The sequence below is a fragment of the Hydractinia symbiolongicarpus genome, chromosome 13 (assembly GCF_029227915.1).
Source record: "Hydractinia symbiolongicarpus strain clone_291-10 chromosome 13, HSymV2.1, whole genome shotgun sequence".
Lineage (NCBI taxonomy): Eukaryota > Metazoa > Cnidaria > Hydrozoa > Anthoathecata > Hydractiniidae > Hydractinia > Hydractinia symbiolongicarpus.
This window is the reverse complement of record NC_079887.1, coordinates 9,063,610-9,083,224: the sequence shown is the minus strand read 5'-3', so window position 1 is coordinate 9,083,224 and position 19,615 is coordinate 9,063,610. Positions and strand designations below refer to the sequence as shown.

At 33.9% G+C, this 19,615-nt stretch overlaps 2 protein-coding genes across 2 annotated transcripts; both read left to right on the top strand.

Annotated features, from left to right (window-relative positions):
* LOC130623590 (uncharacterized) lies at nt 1-8,268 on the top strand. Its single transcript, XM_057439094.1, has 7 exons — nt 1-233; nt 681-731; nt 894-1,082; nt 1,518-1,774; nt 2,143-2,192; nt 6,010-6,112; nt 6,716-8,268. The coding sequence occupies exons 1-7, from the start codon at nt 45-47 to the stop codon at nt 7,617-7,619; spliced, it is 1,743 nt and encodes a 580-aa protein (XP_057295077.1). The 5' UTR covers nt 1-44; the 3' UTR covers nt 7,620-8,268.
* Nucleotides 8,269-11,716: 3,448 nt separating this feature from the next.
* LOC130623843 (malectin-A-like) lies at nt 11,717-16,823 on the top strand. The gene is made up of 4 exons (XM_057439371.1): nt 11,717-12,147; nt 14,438-14,617; nt 15,204-15,261; nt 16,205-16,823. Exons 1-4 carry the CDS (start codon nt 11,758-11,760, stop codon nt 16,423-16,425), a joined length of 849 nt encoding a protein of 282 aa, XP_057295354.1. The 5' UTR covers nt 11,717-11,757; the 3' UTR covers nt 16,426-16,823.
* The last annotated feature ends 2,792 nt before the right edge of the window (nt 16,824-19,615 follow it).

Sequence of the window (19,615 nt, the reverse complement as noted above, 5' to 3'; positions counted from 1 at the left end):
TAAATGTGTATTGCATTCTTTTCATAGATTTTCAACAAATATCAATGCGACCTATCAGAAAAGCAAAGCAAAGAGCAATTGATGAATATTCAGTGCATAAGAGAAGAAGATTGCGTCATGAAGATACAACTCCACAAACCTGCAGCATTTGTTTGGATTTGGTTTCAATTCGAGGCGTTTTAAGTCTCTGTGATCATTGGTATTGTTTTGCATGTATTTATGAGTGGTCCAAGGTATTTATGTTTTTGTATTATTATATGTTGTATATTTTGTTGAATTCAAATGGATAGATGCAATTTGTTATTGTTTATGTCTGAAATAATTTTTCCAAAATGTCTAAATTTAAACTTCTGGTGGGATATGTCACTTTCAATGTTTTTATTACCATCTTTAAAATTATTTAACTTATTTTTCAAAATACATTTTGGGGATGGGTCACAAATAAGATTATGGTCACTTTAGGATGGATATGTACATATATGTATATATCTATATTTTATATGATCATCGATATTTTCTTCATTTCATGGGAGTTTTTTTTTAGATCCTTATTGATGAAAATCAAAAATTGGTTGTTGTTGTTGTTATATTTATATACTCTGTAAAAAGCTATGAACAAAAAGGCAGGTGGGACTTGGTATAAAGCAAATGTTACCAATTCTATATAATAATTTCTTTAGAATACCAACACATGTCCATTATGTAAAGCTAAATTTCGCTGTATCACTAAAGTAAGTACCTGTTGACCATTTTTTAAGCAGTTTGATTTTATTTTATGCTTGAATTTCAAAATGACAGCATCTCTGTAGAAATTACAACACAAAAGTTTGTTTGTCTTTGTTGAAATACATAAGGAGTTCTTCAAAATTCAATTCATTATTGTTTACATTTAGATTCATGTAAATCAGATTGGGTCACCACCACAAAAATTCAGAATAAAGGATAAGGACTTGAGTAATGTAATGTACTATGAAGATGATTTCGAGGTAGCAATGGGTTTAGCTGATGAAAGCGAAGAAAGCGAAAGTGAAGAGGATCACAATGACGCTGATCTAACGTTTTTACCAGAAGTTGAAACAAGGGTATGTAGTATATAGATAGTGATGCTTTGGGCTTTGTTAGATAGTGCACAACATGCAAAGGTGTGTAATTTCAACAATGAGAACAATATCAATATGAAGTTTCTATTATTTCCATCACCTTTGTAAATTGCCTATTCATATATTCCCTCAATTTTTAACCTTTTGTTATTTTACTAAATTACATTTTCATGTATATATGTACAAACACGTAGCTACTTAGAGATCATTGTTATGTACTGATGATGGTGTAAGTCGAAAAGGTTTTACTTTTAATAAAATGAAATATATATTTTTTTAAATACATTTAAACATGGCGAATTTTATTACAATATCAAGTAGATTCTACTGTTGTCATTTGTTATAAAGTATTTTTGCTCCTAATTCATTCATTTTACTTATATTTTATCTATATTTATTTATATAATTCTTTCTCAGTTTGTGTCAAGTCGACCAACATCCTCTCGTTTGCGTCCCTTACATGTAGCCAATCAGTATGCTGGTAGGTTGAGACAGCATTCAATCGGACGAACCAGCAATAATTTATTAATGACGTCAGACGATGAAGAAGGTAGTCTAACAGCACCAGATCCATTAAATGATGAAACAGAGTCATTGTCAGAACTTGTTGAAACAGAACATGTTGGTGTACAAAGAAATGAAGAGTCATTTTCCAGTAACACAGAACAATTTATGTAAGTTATTTGTTTGCCTAAGTGGATAAATGTTCATGTTTCAGTCTGCTAATATTTACGTTAATGAAATATTTTTGTGTATGTATATGAATTAAGAGAATTACAGAGTTACATATACTGCACTAGCAGGACAAAATTTTAAAATCTTAAGATATTGTAAAAGAGTTTCATAAATGTTTGAGATCATGAGAATGTCATATTCTTAGCCTTATCCAATTAGTCACAGCTTCCATTTGCTTTTGTGAGAAGTCAAATTCTTTTAGATTTGTGTGTGCTTTTCTTTTTTGTAGCAAGATCTGCGTTATTTTGGTTGTTTTAGTTATATATATATGAAAACTGTTTTCACGATTTCCTTCATTCCCATATAGGTCACAAGAAGGGAATGGAAATGAGATACCAGTACAACGAAAAAGAAAAAGTGAGTTGTTGTCAAAGTTCTTATAACCTTTCAACTTAGCTTTTATGTCAGTCACTTAATAATTATATACTTGTCAGGTTTAATAATTATTTGTCAGGTTTTACTTTACCATTACCTTCACGATGTTGAATAATCCTAAAACTTCTAATATTTCCCCTGTATGCCTGGCTATTCATTTCCCTTAAAAAACCCTGCAAAATCTTTCAAGAATTTCAATACTTCCACCCCTCCTAAATTTTTAGGTAACGTCCATTTGTCAAAACCAATTTCTGTAATGAATTTTCTTTTCAAGGTCAAAATAAATATGGTCTGCATCAGCTAATGTAGAAACGAATCTGATCAATTCAATTTGTGTTTACCTTGTTCAATTTTCTTTAACATTCTTTTTTCTTGTGATTCTAAATTACACTCTACTAAACCAAATTTTCCTAAAGTTCCTTAAATTTTTGTGTGTGTTTTCCTGCTAATTAAAAAAATTTCCGAAAAAACAGCCAAAATCCTACTGAATTTCCCTAAGAATATCCCTAAAAATTCACAATGATCGAACTACTCTGGATATCTAGGTTAGCCGTATCTAGGTTAACCGTAGAATGATCTCTCTACGACTTAAAAATAACTTTACTCAGGTAGGAAACCCCACATTTACGCTAAAACTGATTTTTGTATTCGTTGTATTTTTGAGCAATACAAAACCTTCGTTCAAAAGTAGCTCACCCAACAACAACGAAATGAGTCGACTAGATAGGAGTTTCTTTTCTATCTCTTCACTTGATGCCTGCAATAGAGTTTCTGAAAGCCAGCTCACTCTCCAATTAAAATTAATGGCTTTATCAAAACTTAAGCCAAGCAGGCACAAGTATTTCTATTTTTTAATCCTCTTGTCAGGGGACATCTGCCTCAACCCAGGTCCTGTTAAGTATCCCTGTTCTTCATGCTTAAAACCTGTGGCAAAAACACACAAAGCACTTTCTTGTGACAAGTGTGGATTATGGGCTCATAAAAAATGTGAGCGTATTTCTGATAAAAAATATCAACAATTTATGAAGACTCCTGAAGATAAACTGTTTTTCGTTTGCAGTCCCTGTCTTTCTCGTAATTTGCCCTTTGCTAATGAGGAGTCATTTGGTGACGAAATTCCGGACAACATCAATATTACTATTGATGAAAACTTTGATTTTGAGGCAATCAGAAATGGGAAGGGCTTAAAAATGGCCCATCTCAACATTAATGGTCTGTCATCCAAACTAGACTATGTTAAACTTCTGCTACATCAAACAAAACTTGATGTAGCACTCTTATAGATTTGATACTTTCTAACAGTTCTTGTATTTCTAAAACTGGTGTCATGGATTTAGGCATCAGTGATCACAATTTAGTTTATGTGATCAGAAAATTCAAAAGGCCAAAATTTGAACCTAAAACATGCAAGGTTCGTAGCTACAAGAACTTCAGTGAAGAGGCTTTTCTGAAGGACCTCAGGAATTTAGACTGGTCATATTTTAATAATTATGATGACCTTGATAAAGCATGTGAGAAACTGAATAAAAATGTTAAAACAGTGGCTGACAAACATGCCCCTTTCAAAACACATAGATTTTCTGGCCGTGTTGAGGCATGGGTCACTGATGAATTAATAATAGCCATCAAAGAAAGAGACTTCTTGAAACGGAAAGCATCAAAAACAAAATCCATCATAGACTGGGAAGCTTTCAAACAAAAAAGGAACCAGGTAATAGGTCTCAAAAATCGACTCAAAAACGAGTACTATAATGACGTTTTGCAGGACTCTCAAAAACGGCCAAAACAACTTTGGAAAACCCTAAAAAAACTGGTTCCTGATAAGTCAGGCAATACTACCTCGATAAAGCGAGTAGTCCAAAACGATGGTACAGAAACTTCTCACCCAAAAGAAATTTCCAACACATTCAATTCATTTTTTGTCAGTGTTGGTGCCAAACTAGCCTCTAAATTTTCTTTTGACACTACTAATGTTAATCCACCTGTTAGCGGACACGATTTTCGGTGGGCTCGTATTGAGACCAAAAGTGTCGAAAAAATAATTAGATCACTAAAACTTAATAAAGCTACAGGCTTGGACGGAATTGGTTCACGACTGCTAAAAGCAGGTTCGTCAGTTTTAAGTATTTATTTATCAAGTCTTTTCAACAAATCTTTATTTACTGGTTATGTACCTAAATGTTGGAAGACTAAAAGGGTCTCGCCTATTTTTAAAAGTGGCAATAAAACAGATCCTACTAATTATCGGCCTATCTCCATTTTGCCAATTCCTATGAAAGTTTTTGAAAAGTTAGTGCATGAGCAAATGTCTCATTTTATTTCTGAGCACAACTTCCTGAATGACAGACAGTCCGGATTTCGAAAACTCTTTTCCACAGAAACTGCAGTAGTCGATGTCTCTGATTTTATTCTTACTGAGCTCGACCAACATAACTTTGTTTGTGCTGTGCTCATTGACCTTAAAAAAGCTTTTGACACTGTTGATCATAAAATTTTGTTAAAAAAACTATGGTGTTTTGGCATCAGAGATGCTGCCTTTGACTGGTTCGAGTCCTACTTAACGGACCGAATGCAGCTGACTCTTGTAAACGACACAGGATCAGATCTGCTTCATGAAGACGCTTTTGGGGTGCCGCAGGGATCTGTGTTGGGGCCCCTGCTCTTTCTTTTGTATATTGATGACTTAAAATCTGTCATCAATTCAAACTACCACCATCTATATGCGGATGATACAATAATTATTTCGTCTCATAAAAACTTGGATACCCTTGTCTCCCAGGTCGAGTTAGAACTTTCGCAAGTCGACCTCTGGCTGAATAATAACAAAATGACTATTAATACGGACAAAACTGAAACAATCTTTTTCGGCAACCACAGCCAGTTAAAAAAAGTTGAGAACAAAACTATCAACTATATGGGTATTCCTTTGAAGAGGAGCGAAAAAGTTAAATATCTTGGGGTAACATTTGATCAAAAAATGCAATGGGAAAAGCACATTAATGACATAAATAGAAAAATACTAATTAAATATTCTAAAATTAGAACCATTGCATCCTGTTTAACACCTCACACAAAAAACCTTTTAATTAATGCACTTGTCATGCCATATTTCAACTACTGCTCCTCGGCATGGGCTTGTGCCACCCAAGGTAGATTGGGAAAACTAGAAAAACGATTAAAATGTGTCCGTACCTTTCTTGGGAAAGAGAGGGAATATTCAATGAATAATTTACTCATCAAAAACGATGCCATATTAGTTTTCAAAGCCATGAATCACATTGCTCCTGATTACATGCGCTCAAAATTCCTTTTGACAAAAAACTGTCATAATCATCAAACAAGAGGAGCTTCAAAAAACAGGTTCACACTTCCCTTGGTCAACACGGAATTTGGCAAAAAAGCCTTCCCATTTAGAGCTGCAAAAGTGTGGAATAATCTTCCAGACCAAGTGACCTGTGATGGAAGTCTGCTTTCGTTTAAGACTTCCATCTCTAATGTATTTGGCAAATTCTAATGGAGATCACTTTTGAATTTTTTAATTTTTGTTTTTTTATTCTTTTTCTTTTCAATTTTCACAGATTATAAATGTTACTATGTTTGATTGAGCTGAGGCAGTCTAAGGTTTATCATTTTTTTGTTTCTTTTTTGTTCTAGTGGCCCCCAGTGGAAACAATCCACTAACTATAGGTTTTTGTGATTTTCTGGGCTAGCCACTTTAAATATTTATTATTATTATTATTATTATTATTATTATTATTATTATTAGCCAGATCGTAAAATTTGATGCATTATTTTATAGGGCGAAAATGTATTACTTTCCAACCAAAACGTCACAGTTCGAAATTCAAGCATCCCATTGCAAATGATTTAGGGTGGATAGACATGAGCCGCAAGTCATCAAGGCATGTCCTTTTTATTGTTTTATTATTTGTTTATTTTTTTGTATTTATTTGGTACAAACTTTTATCCTTTTTTGCTCTCACCTGCTACCAAAAAATATCAGTTGCCATTGGCAACATTTTTAATACTTAAGGAAATGATTTTGCTTGCTTTTAAAAAAAAAAAATTTAAATTTTTTCTACTTATATCTATATATATTTCTTTTTGCGAAATAAAAAGCGTCAATGTTTCTATGGTGTTTGTGTTGTCCTGTCATTTTGTTTAATGAATTATTAATTTTTAAAACTATAATTATTGTTGTTATGAGTATCACCCCACCTGCCACCAAAACCAACACCATATTAACTATAACCATTGCCACAGCCACCACAACAATCACAGTCACCACAACCATCACAGCCACCACAACCATCACAGCCACCACAATCATCACAGCCACCACTACTAACACCATCATGGTCACCATCACCATATAGTTGTTGTTAATATTTCATTATGTGTAATAGTTGATTTTAGAAAATTTTTGTTGACCGTTCAGCGAAAACTTTATACCATACTAAAATAGTCGCCACCTTTTTGAAATAACTCTTTTTTTTATGTTATAGCTCCCGTGATAGCGTCAGTTCGCCTTCAGTAGTTAGCAGTAACATGTCAACCAGGAGTAACTCCCCTGATTTCGCAGCAATACAGACAAGATCGTCTCTGCCACGGTTAGCAAAAAATCGAAATCAACGACGTAAATCTGAACGGTTAAGTTCTCTTGAAAATTCAAAAGAAAAATGTGAGAGAAAGAAATATAGTTTATCAGATTCTGAAGATGACGATGATCTTGGTGGGTACACGACAAGCACAATTCGTCATAAAAACACAATGCCGTCTTTTGTTAGCGACTTTAATGATTCCGCCGTTAAAATTACACGGCGTCGACGTAGGGCAAGACGTTTGTCGTCCGACAGTGAAGGCTTCACTGCGGAAGGGGAAAATGAAGTTGTCGATGAATTGACCACCGTTAAAAGGACCGGATCCAATAAGAGTACCGAAAATTTAAGCAGGAACCATACACTAAATTTGTCGATTGAAGATGAAGGCGTAGACTTTTTCTCTTCTCTGTTTTCTCCTTCGACCGCTTTGACTACACAATCACATAACGTTAAAGTGAGCGCTAGTACGTCATGTAAGACACCACATTGTGTTACTGGGACAGGTACATTTAATTCTCCCGACACGTCTTTGTCATCTCTAACAGATACTGTTTCGCCTTGTATATTCTCACGTGACTTTTGTGTAAACTTAAAACCGAGCAATCATATTCACAGAGACCATAAACAAACAACGCCGCAACGTACCAAAAATTGTGTTTCGCCTGTAGTGAGTAACAGGTTTTTAAGAGCAAGTATAACACCGAACAGAAGCAAGCTAGATATTTCTATGTCACGTAATCCTAGTGTAATTGAAACCACACCAGAAAAAACGAATTTAAAAAGAAAAAGATGGCATTTTAGGCGTTAACAAAGTGCGAAGCGAAAAGATAGTAATTCGAATGTTTGGAAGGTGAGAACGAAAAAGTCGGTATTTTGATGTTGTCGAAGTTTAAACGAAAAAGATGGTATCCTTAACGTTAACGAAATGCGGAACAAAAAAGATGGTGTCGTAGATCTTAGCTACATACCTTCTCGTTTGCTTTATTGGCGCTGCGTTTTGAAAATGTAGATTGATAGTTAAAATTATATAATTTTAATTCACTGTTTTTGAATGTGTATATAATAATTTCTTCGCGGGCCAACAGGCACCTTTTTCAAGCGCGCGCAACAGAAAAAAATTATATAAATAAAAATAAAATGTAAATTGATAACATTTGCTACAATTAAACCCGTAAGATAATCAGTTTTGCTTGCAGTCACTAGATTACAGGATTCTATAAACATTCGCATTACGATGTTTTTACGAATCATACAAAAGTCTTTCCAAATTTCCCTCGATATATATCATGTGCAGAAAGCTTTTTGAATTATTAATTGCTTTGTTAAATTTTTTGCATTTGAGTTTTTCGACGTGCCGTAGTTGGAGCTGAATAATTTTATTTTGGGTCTTTTAATTATATAAAAAAATAATCAGAAAATACTTTGTACAGCTATATTTAAAAATATTTTTTTGATCATTGTTTCTTCCTATTCGGCAAGTAGGGAATCATTCACAAATGACTTGTGTGCTTATGACAAACTTAAATAGTATGGCTTTGTTTTCTCATTATTCTTTTGCAGCAAAGCTTTTAAAAGACCCCTTGCGTTCCTGACCAAAAATTAAGCTTGTTCTCATCAGTTAAAACAGAATTCAATTTATATTCTCTATGCTCGAAAAATTAGCTGGTGTTCTGTGTTTTTGTTTGTTTTCTAATAGTGTAGTGCCTCCTGTAATTAACGCCCATCGTCCATTTTTTGGCAAAAATCAAACGCGGTCCGCCAAATTGGCGTAAAATATTATTTTCCCTTTTTCCACGCCTCCTCAAAACTCCTTAATTCTCCTTCAAAAGTAGATTTTTTAACAACTTTTTCCTTAAATCTTTTTTATTTAGCTTTAAAAACTACTTGGTTTTTCGCATTGGGAAGTGTCAAAAAAATTTTTCCTTACCCTACCGAAATATAAAAATCTCTTTTTTTTTAATGAAAAATCCTTTATCTCAAAAAAGGTTTCAATATGAGTCTACAAATAGATGACAACTTAAATTACTCAGTCGCTTATTTTTTAACATTTTATTACAGTCGACTAATATTCAAGAAAGCCCTGAAATCGTTTTTTCGCTTCTCTTATATTTGTATAGCTTTTTTATATTACTTTTATCATTTTAATAAAAAGAAATCATAGTTCTAAAAAAAATTAAAATTCATCCAAAATTTCTAATTATTTTCTGCGCTTAATTTTTTTCAGATGGGTTTTATATTTTCAATTACCAAGCACAACCTTGATCCCAGCGGGACTATCATTTTTTTGACATGAAGATGACAAGAAACGCTACTGACCCTGGGATCGTGGTTGTACTAAGCGCAGTTAGCTGTTTTAATGATATTCTATTTCGACTTCGCAAGGTTTTGAACACAAGTTAGGTGCTTATTTGTTGTCCGAAAAAATTTAAATTTAAATAAAAACTTTAATTAATTCCCTCAACCTCGCCCCAGGACATCCTGTATCTTTTCGTATCGCGGTCCCGAAAAACGCAAGATGACCAGGGACAACCTCGTCCCCAGGACTTGTTAGGCTTTTATATTTTTATGTTTGCACAACCTGCCTTGTTAGGCCGTCCAAATATAAACAGCCTAGCAAGTCCTTTAGACAAGGTTGGCACAGGAAACAAAGCTGATAGATTCTCATTTGATCTTTTTAAATAGTTTACATTAGGTTATTGCCGATCTTTAGTAAAGATATAAACATGCCGTCCTGTTTCCATCATGGCGTAGAGAAGAGCCTCAGCACAAAATTTAGGACGAAACCAGTTAGAAACTTTAAATCCTATGTCGGAGCGGAGATGGTGTTGTGGTAGCGCATTCGACTTGTAATCATAAGGTTTCAGGTTGGAGTCTCCACTCTGTCTCCCCTCTGGAGTCACACAACTTCATTCAATTCACGAGTGTCAAACTGCGAGTGTTTGATGAAATCGAATTTTTCATTTCCGTCAAAAGGGATACTTTAATAACATTTTTTGCACTCATCGCGGTTATTAAAAATGACTGTTTGATGAAATTCGACTTAAATACGTCAAACAGGCATTAACCCTATTCGGTCCGGGTTTTTTCGAACATACTATGACCGGGGGTGGGGGGGGGTGGATTCCGCCCCCCCTCAATAACTTTTCATAGGATTGATCAAATTGAATCAAACTTGGCACACTTATAGTACGTCATAAAAGGAACAAAATGGCAGCAATAAATTTTTGTTTGCGTCAGCACATTTTCTGTGACGTCATGAGAAGCTTGAAAATTGTTAAAAATACTATCTGCTTAAAATATAATTACTTTTCTTCTAGAGTGAATTTTTACATTCTGTTTGAAGTTTTTAAAAGCTAAATAAATTTTTTTTAACATATCTTCCGGTTTTTACATGGATCGGATAAAAAATTGCCAAAAATTGCCCGAGAATCCGTTTTTTTTCGATTTTCGGGTAAAACCCGATAAAATCGGGAAATCGGATAAGTCACGTGTCAAAATTATTCAAAATGATTCTTCTTGATGAAACAAAGTTGTGTTGCAAGTTTCAAGTTCTAAGGATAATCCTAACAGGAGTTATTATATTTTTCCCATTATAAGGATTTCATAGAGATTTTAGGGGTAGTTTCGAGTAATGGCCAATATCAAAGCCTCTGAAAGGTATGGGACCTAAAAATTTAGCATACAGGTGTCTAATAGATAAATGTTAAAACTCAGTAAGTATCATAGCTATATAGGAAAGCAATCAGGACTTATTAAAAAAAAACCGTCAGGGGGGGGCGGAAGTTTGATGAAAAGTTTGATTTCCATAAAAAGGAAAATGCATAACACGTTCCAGAATGTTCTTTTTTCTCCCAGCTTCACTACACTTAGTACGCATTAAAATGCGTTAACACGCGTTAAACTTAAAACACGACCTCAATACAACGCTAACGCAAAAAATTGGAGATAGGTACCATTACTATATTTGTCAAAATTTCCTAAACGCCAACGATGTTTTTGATGTCAGTAACAGTTCTTATTTATGTAAAAGTAAAGAACTAAACACAATCAGTCAAACAAAACTGTTTGTATATATAACCAATGATCTCAGAACCTATCATTTATTTTTTAGCAAACGCCAAATGCTTTACGCATGCTAAAACTGGTTACACAGTAATGGTGTAATAAAGTTTTGAGAAATTGAAATATTAAATTATATTTATTAATTAAATTAATATATATGTTCAGGGTCTGCGCGTTAAAGCAGGCGTTAAGCAACACCTTGGTGTTTTTGCTTCCATGTGGCGTTAAAACGCGGTAAATTTTTGCTCTCAGGAGATAATTATATTGAGTATTTATTAGCGCACAAGGATGTTTTTATTACAAATAAAATGAAAGCTGTTTTAATACTTTTTAATTTTTTTCGTTGATAAAAACGTCTAATAACATCGATGAGGACATTTCAATATGGATTTTTATTTATGATGCGAATTAAAAAAAATAAAAAAAAGCGGTCAAGGAGCTTAGATTCGTGATTTTTAACAACAAAACAAGAAAATGGAGAATATTACCATCTCCTGGAAAGAATTAATGTATAATCTTTTAAAAACAAATTTTTTTGTCCGCCGTTTTAAAGAAAGATGCTTTTGTAGAAATGGCTTTTGTATGCTCAATTTCTTTAAAAGTGTGTTTGCGCTAACTCCTGTTAAAATATCAAAAACATTAGTCCGCGCGCTAGTTTGAGTTTAAGGCAGGTGCGTTGATTAGTCATCGACGTTTCTATTATATAAAGCCAAGCGTTAAAAAATTAACTTCAATTAGCGCACCACATGCCCAACGCGAATTTAACGTTTTTGTGTTTGTGAGGCGTAAACTGCTCAAGCCGGGCAGGCTACTTTTTGTGTAATTATGAAACAAATATCTACTTTGCTGTACGGTAACGAATCGAAGGAAGAATCACGTTCAAGATGGCGACCTCGTTGCTGGTTTCTTTGTTAGGAAGAGAATGTTCAATTTGTAATTTCTTGCGATTCTATTTGTGCATTTATTTGATTTTTTCGAAATCCTATGTAGAATGTATTGGTGAAGTTGTATATGCTGTTAATTGTGGTGGTACTGGGCCACATACAGATTTAAATGGAGTACATTATCAAACAGATAAATTGTCAATAGGAACAGCTTCTGATTATGGTAAAAGCTTGCAAATAGACAGAGCAGCACCGTCAGATCAAATATTATATCAAACTGAACGCTATCATGTAGCTGATTTTGGATATACGATACCCATTAAGGATGAAGGAAATTTTGTTTTAGTCTTAAAGTTTTCTGAAGTGTACTTTCGTGGATCAAAAATGAAGGTAAAATTTCTCACAGAAAACTAATTATAAAGTAAATTCTATAATCAAGGTGTTGTGCCAGTCCATTCCATAGGCGACATGCAGGGACACTAAGATTATTTATCAAACTAGCTAGGTAGCTGGGGACTGACAACAAAAAAAGCGGATTTTGTACCTGGATGGACAGCGTACATACTAAAAAGGGGAACACCCTAGAACAAGTTAGAACAACCTAAGGACAACCTGGAACAATAAGGACAAGCGAGTCCTATCTGAAAACATTCTAAAAGATCAGGTTGCGTGTACAAAAAAAAATTCAAGCATAAGAAGCGCTGTCATTGTAACATCTGCTGAATGAATAACAAAAAGATATGTCAGTTGGACCGTCGAGGTAGACAACAAAGTTAATTATCTACCTTTAAAGTTTGGCTCCTGTACATAGCGCTTTGCCAAATGTTGAAATGAGTATCGAATGTGTGTTTCCTACATCTCGCTACAAAATGGGTGACCTGGTTTCTATTTTTTTTTTTAAACAACAGGTGTTTTTGAAGGTTTATTTACCCAAAGATAAAATTAGGTATAACTACCAGTTTCACAGAACAGTCAGATAGCTGACAGTAAACAAAGAGAACAACCGGACAACCGGCAGCAAATGAAATGGGAATTCTGTGCGGAATAGCGTAAACGCTCTGTGTTCTGAAAACTGATTTGAATAAAGAAAAAAATTTAATAGTTTTCCTTCTTTGCATTCATTTCAAACATTTTGAATGTGGCGAGACAGAAAGAAGTTGATTTCTTTGATGCAGTGAACTGTATCGTCGTAAGACCAGGGGTTCACTTAAAATGGTAAAATTCAATATAATAAAGAAATGCAATAACTAGCTATCGTTCTAGCTAAATGCTGATATTGGACTTTAGGGGTAAAAATACCTGGACAGTTAATGCTATTGTTGTACTAAACTAAGGGAATCCCCCATAACTTGGCGAGTGGGAAACATGGCGGAAATATTCTTGTTAGAAACCCAGATTTATTTACAGAATCGACATAGAGAGTATTATATTTTGGGTTGTTTTATTTCTTAGCTTGTTCTAGCTTGTTCTCAGGTTGTTCTAGCTTGTTCTAGATTGTTCCAGGTTATTCTAGTTTGTTCTAGGGTGTTACCCTTTTTAGTATGTACAGGATGGACAGACCCCAGAGAAATGCCCCGTATTTTGGGATTTACCATTCCATTCTGGGGTACATTTAAATTTAAAATATTCCGTAGCCCAGGGTGGGAGGGATTTCCTGGGCTGTCTAGAATCACGGTGGGGGCTATATCTGGGGTAAGTATTGTTTGATGAAGATAATTGAACCTTATCATGTAGCTTTCATGTTTATAAAATTTACCATAATTGCTAAATTCAGCTAATCTTTTTTTACATTTTTTACATTATTCCAGCCTAATTTTGAAAATGTAATTGATCACATGATTCATCCACTTGTCAATCATATCGAATTTCAACATATATATATAATGTTTTTGAATAGGTAGTGAATGCTTAAAGCTGTAGTTTACGCTTCTTCAATTATATATGTTTTTTTTTACCCTGGAACGATCTACCAGTGTAAAAGTGGAATTATAATGAAATCCGCAGAAAAGCACTGTAGTAAACTTTAGAATTCGGTGTCTGTCCATCCTTGTGATTTTGTCCATTGAGGGTGTGTAGTCAGTCAACTTGTTGGCAAATTTTCCTTTTTTGTCCCTATTTTATTATAAAAACTTAAAGATATAGATGAGAAAACATCCTGAAAATGTTATTGAGAACTGAAATTTTTTACTGAAATACCAAACTCACCGTAATTTATCTCCACCTATACAGCCACCATTGCAATTCATAGCACGATTTACACAACTATATACTCGCGGCAAAATCAACCACTGCTTCCTGCATACATGTCATCACCCAAAATTCAATCAACAATGGAGAACGTGTAGCTGCATCTCTATTGTAATGCTTTATATAAATATATTAACAAAATTCTGAGTCTGATAAAATAATCAAAGTTTCTGTATTATTCTGTATGAATTGCCAAAACTTTCCAAGTCCTGTAGTAGGAAAACCGATAAAAAATTTTCGAAAAAAAAAGAAAAGATTTCTGGACATCCTTAGCTTTTTTATACAAGTTCAACTTGTGTTTTAGCAAGTGGTTTGTTTCAATCAAACCTTGATGACCCCTGAAGAACATATTTTAAGAAACGTGTGTAGAACATAATGCTCATCGCTAAACCTTTAACCACATGTCTTGTCATCATTTGATTGTTTCCTACAGGTCTTCGATGTGAGATTAAACCACCAACATGTTGTGATAAAAGACCTTGATATATATGATCGTGTTGGATATGGTGTTGCACATGACGAGTATGTGCCCTTCAGTATAAAGCGTGGTGAACTTCAAGTTGGACCACATACATCTCCCTTTCCTGGTACTCTGTATGTGGAATTTGTAAAGGTAGGAAATTTTAAAATTCTATTTAATCGTGTAAAGGCCACAAGAAAAACACCTCTATGTTTGCCTTCGTGAACGAGGGTATCTGATCATTAATTCTCTCTAATTTACGCCAACACGAATACCGACATGCTAACAAGACATGCAGGTAAAAAGTATTTCACATCAGCCATTTTATTTGTCCACGTGAAAGAATTGAGCTGTAAATGACATTTCATTTCATTACATTGATCTTCTTGCATTACGTGTCGGTAGTTAAAGTCTATAGAGTGTCCGACTCAGAGGTCGTGTGTTCGGTCTCCAAATCAAGCAGTTATCTATAGTTGGGCAAAAATGTCAAAAGTTTTAGTAGTTCAAATGGATGCTTTTCTTCTGGAAATAATTGACAGAGTATATCTCACAAAACAAATAAGGCTAACACATAAAATTACATCACTACATATTGAAAAAAAGTGAATTGGCTTGATCTTTTACAAAAGATGAATACTTTACAGATTTGATTAATAAGTTAGGAAATTATGAAGTAGTATACGAGGTAAATACGTGGGTGACTGTATTTATGTTTTTTAGTTCTCCATCTTCTTTTTAGACTTATCATGACAACCCTAAAATAAATGCTATAGTAATATTCAAAGGAAAAGTTGAAGGTGGGTAGATTTCTTTGCAGACTAATTCTTGATCTTCGACTGTTCGTGCTTTTCTGAAAACCCGGCTATCAAGATAGAACTTTCTTACTATGTTTAATCACTTCATATCGATTTATATCGTTTGTTGTTTCATTAAGTCATTCCCACCTGCCAGAGCGCAGGTGATAAGGGTCTTTAGAAGAAATCTATAATGTAAACAACGCCAGATTTTTACTGTTATGTGTTAAGTCAAGAATTAAAAATAAAATTCAAAAAGCGATTTGTAAAGTCACTCGGTTGACGTAAAATTAGCCAGTTTCTCATGATGACTCGCATAAAAATTTTAATTACCCAAAAATCTTTTTAATTAAGTTTTAATTACAAAGTTCATAGAAATGAGATTTGGAATCTGTCCATTCAATTAATTGTGTGAGTCAACTTATCAGTTACCTTATCGGGGAAAAAAGTCGTGCAAAAGTGACTAAATTTTTGGCAAGTGACTTAATTTTTCCCCGACCAAAATTTTCCTTCATTATTTTTACCCTGTCTAGTACTTTTACCCGATTTTTTTATATCTGATTAAGAATTTTCCCCGACGTTTTTTTTAATGCTAAACTTGTTTTCTCATTGTTACCACCTTAATAAATTGGTAGGAAGATTACAAAAAAGGATCGGGGACATAATTGTTTTGGACTAGATTTTTGTACTTATTCTCGTAGTTGTATATGTATCAAACATACATAGATAAATAAAAAAAATTGATTCAAATTTCCTGGGGGTCATCTACAGGTATGTCAAAAATTAGTCAGGGAAAAGTGACTTATTTGAAAAATTAGTAGGGGAAAAGTGACTTCAAAAAAGTGACTTAATTTTTCCCCGACTAAATTTTAACCCGATTGAATTTTCCCCCGACTTTTTTTCCCATGATAAGGCATGACATTTTTGTGCTCTGTATGAATTTCAGATGTGCCCCGCCTTCAACCGTTAGAACAGCATGCAGAAGAACAACAGGAGCGAGACGAGGAGGCAGAAGAGGAAGTCCCAAAAGACAAAAAGAATCGTAAAACATCTGGTCCAAAAGTCCAAGATCCCTACGAATTAGAAGACAATACTTCCTACTTGTACCCAGTCCTCATCGCTTTAGGCTTGTTCATCCCAACCGTTTTATGTCTTTGCAAACTTTAAATAGGGTTGCGTGGTAAGGAATAGTTGTGCGTGGTGGTGCGAATGCGAGTCCTTTGAATTTTTTTTGTTCATATACATACGCCTAGTCAAAACTTTATTTAATTTTTTTAGAATTTTATTATTTTGGGGCTCATCGAGCTTTAATTTGTAGTTGCGATACTGAAAGTTGAATTTAAGGAAATTCGGACTTTAGTAAAATTGTAGTTGAATTTTATGACCCTATTTTTTTTTAAAAATCAAAACTAAACATGGATCGGCTAGGCTTGCGTCTGTTAAAGTGTTTTTTTCCTCTTTACTGAAAATGAGAAGTTGCTTAGCTAAGCATTGTTGAAGTTGAAATTTTGAGTTGTATGTAGTATGTGTAGACTTGTTACCTTGAAATATCAGCATCGAGATAATTAGCTGTTTTTCATTGAAGAAGATCTGGTCAATAGGATTGCAGGCTTCCAACGACTCCTTGATATCCTAAAACGTAAAATTCCTCAAAGAAAAAAGCAAATTAAAAACTTTCCAAAAAAAACTTTGTCAAAATCAATTTTTTAATGGATTTTTGTTTGGAAATTTTATAGAATATAGGTCCACAATATTTATATTCTGCCTCAGCTAGCTCTGAAATGAATAATGGCCAATTTAATTTGTTATCCTTCTTCTTTCTTTCTTTGAACATTATTCCTTCTTATGATAAAAGTTTCAATTTATTCTAATTTATATTTCCCTAAAATCTCTGTATGTGTTCAATAAAAAAACCCAGCTAAAATCCTCCTTCTAAACATCCTAATAAGTTGCAAAATAAGTGGGGACTCTGAATTGTCACGACTTGAACCCCCTTCCCTTAAAACTTTTCAAAATGGAAGATGTTGTTAGAGAAAAACTTCTGAAAAACATACAAAATGAAAGATTTTGGAGAATTTTTAGGAAGTAAGTTTTTTGAATCTATGGTTTTTTTGCTTCGTGATAGGATTATCAACTGCTTTTCCTGTTTTGTTTTTTTACTCCCTAAAATTTCTGTTTTTTTCGTACCACTCCTGGCTAAAGATCTGATAGAACTTGCTTTTAAGGTTTGAGTGACCACCCTGGATTAAATAATATATATTTTATCTTATCTCTGCCCCCTCCGTCATACTATCACGCTGTCGCTGTTGCTGTGACTCTTTTTGTCAGCGTCGTCGTTTTGTTGAATTGACGTAAACTTTTCATTTGTTATGTCCGTTATCATGTAACGATGAATCATGATAGTGTATTGCGACCACACATAACGATATAATTAGCTTTATAATACGAACGTTTTGTATAGTCAAATGAATTAGATGTTGTTAAGCCTTTCCGACATTTACGCTTCGTGATGCGAAACTCCATTACTTGAAATTTGATTTTTATTACAAAAGTTTAGAAACCAGTAAATTAAGGTATTATAACGAAAGCTTACTTCATAAACAATTACAATTAATTAAAGTCGCAAGTCGGTTGTGTCAGTCTTTTATTCTGAATGGTTCACTCATCAGTCCTTTCTAAATATTACATTTTTTGGAAAAATTGACATACTTGGTTTTCCCATGAGAATTTTAACTAGTGGCTACACTCATCAGGATTTGAAAAATCAATTTTCTTGTATTATTGTAAAAAATGTTTTTAAAAAGAAGCGTAGACCATTCTTTTTTTACTAAAGTCACAGCCTCGTCCCTCTCGGAAGTAGCCACAAACCTCTCAAAAGCAGCCTCGTCCCTCTCGAAAGTAGCCTCATGCCATTCGAAAGCAGCCTCGTCCCTCTCGAAAGTAGCCTTATACCTCTCGAAACTCTTCACAATGGGCTTGATTCGAACAAATTTTTTTATGATTCGCTTTCTGACATGACATTTGTCAACGTCCTCCCACTCACAAGCGCCAAATATTTGTGTGCTTATGTAACTTGACGTAAACATCTAACAACACCTTGCGTTTTAGATTGCAGTCGTGAAATTTCACGTACCCAAACTCTGCGGACATTTTTTCCTTCTTGAACGATGATCGTTTGAAAGTCCCCAATTCAGAATATGACTTAATAAACTCCTAATAACTAGAAGACACTTAGCTGAGTTTACAAAATATAAGTTCTGCTTGCCTAGGTCAACCACATAGATCAGGTAAAGCGTAAAACTATTTTTAAGTATCCATAGTTATTATCTGACCGATACAAAAAATGGTTAGCATGACAAAAATCCGATAATTTAATTAATTTACGACTTATTTTAACAGGTCTTTGTATGAAGCCATACTAACCGGTTTTGGAAGCCATTATTAAAATTGTAACGTAAAAACGTAAATAACGTCAAGGGCACAGGCTTCGCAAGATCGGTCTGTACTTTTAACCTCGCGCTTTGTATTTTACATTGCAGCATCAAAATCGGTCAGTATCCGTTGATTATTATCATGATACTTTGACAAAGCTTATAGTCGGTATAAAATGGTCTACTTTTGTACACACGGTTTTAGTAAGAATGTCCACCTTATCTTAGCCATGAATTCATCAAATTCAAAACCAGAAGCATTTATGTAGAGTAACAACAATGACTACCATAACAATCTATAACTATCGGCAGTAATAATAATTTCTTTTAGTTTAATAATTTTCCGTGTTTTTTTTTAAGTTTAGATGTATGTTAGCGTTAATGCATCAAGATTACATTTAATTGTTCATCTATGATTATCTACCCGAAATGTTCTTTTAGGTTTCCTTTGCTAGTACTGGTTTCAAAGAGGGTCATGCAATAGGATGTGCTATCTATGGTAAAAACGAACAAGTATTCCATTTTTCATAATGACAGCCTTAAAATAATAGCGCGTTATGACACGAAAGTATGTCAGCATATTCTTTGCAACTCGCGATACAATGATACAGCAATGTTTTTACTATAAGTAAATTGATCACACAATGCAACAAAAGGTGTTAACAATATTAAATACATAATTGAGAAACTTTTAACTTATTAATTTGGCAACTCTACCAGATAGTAGCAGAGACAATCCATCCACTTCTAATAACAATACAGAGCAATTTATGTATGGGATTAGATAGCGATGTCAAATTAATAAGTCAGCAAGCATAGTTTGATAAATCAATTTGTCATTGTCACCATCAATTTGAAGATCGATGACCAATGTCAATTTAACAACCCGTTTAAAATAGTGACATTTAAGTTATATTTCTTTCTTT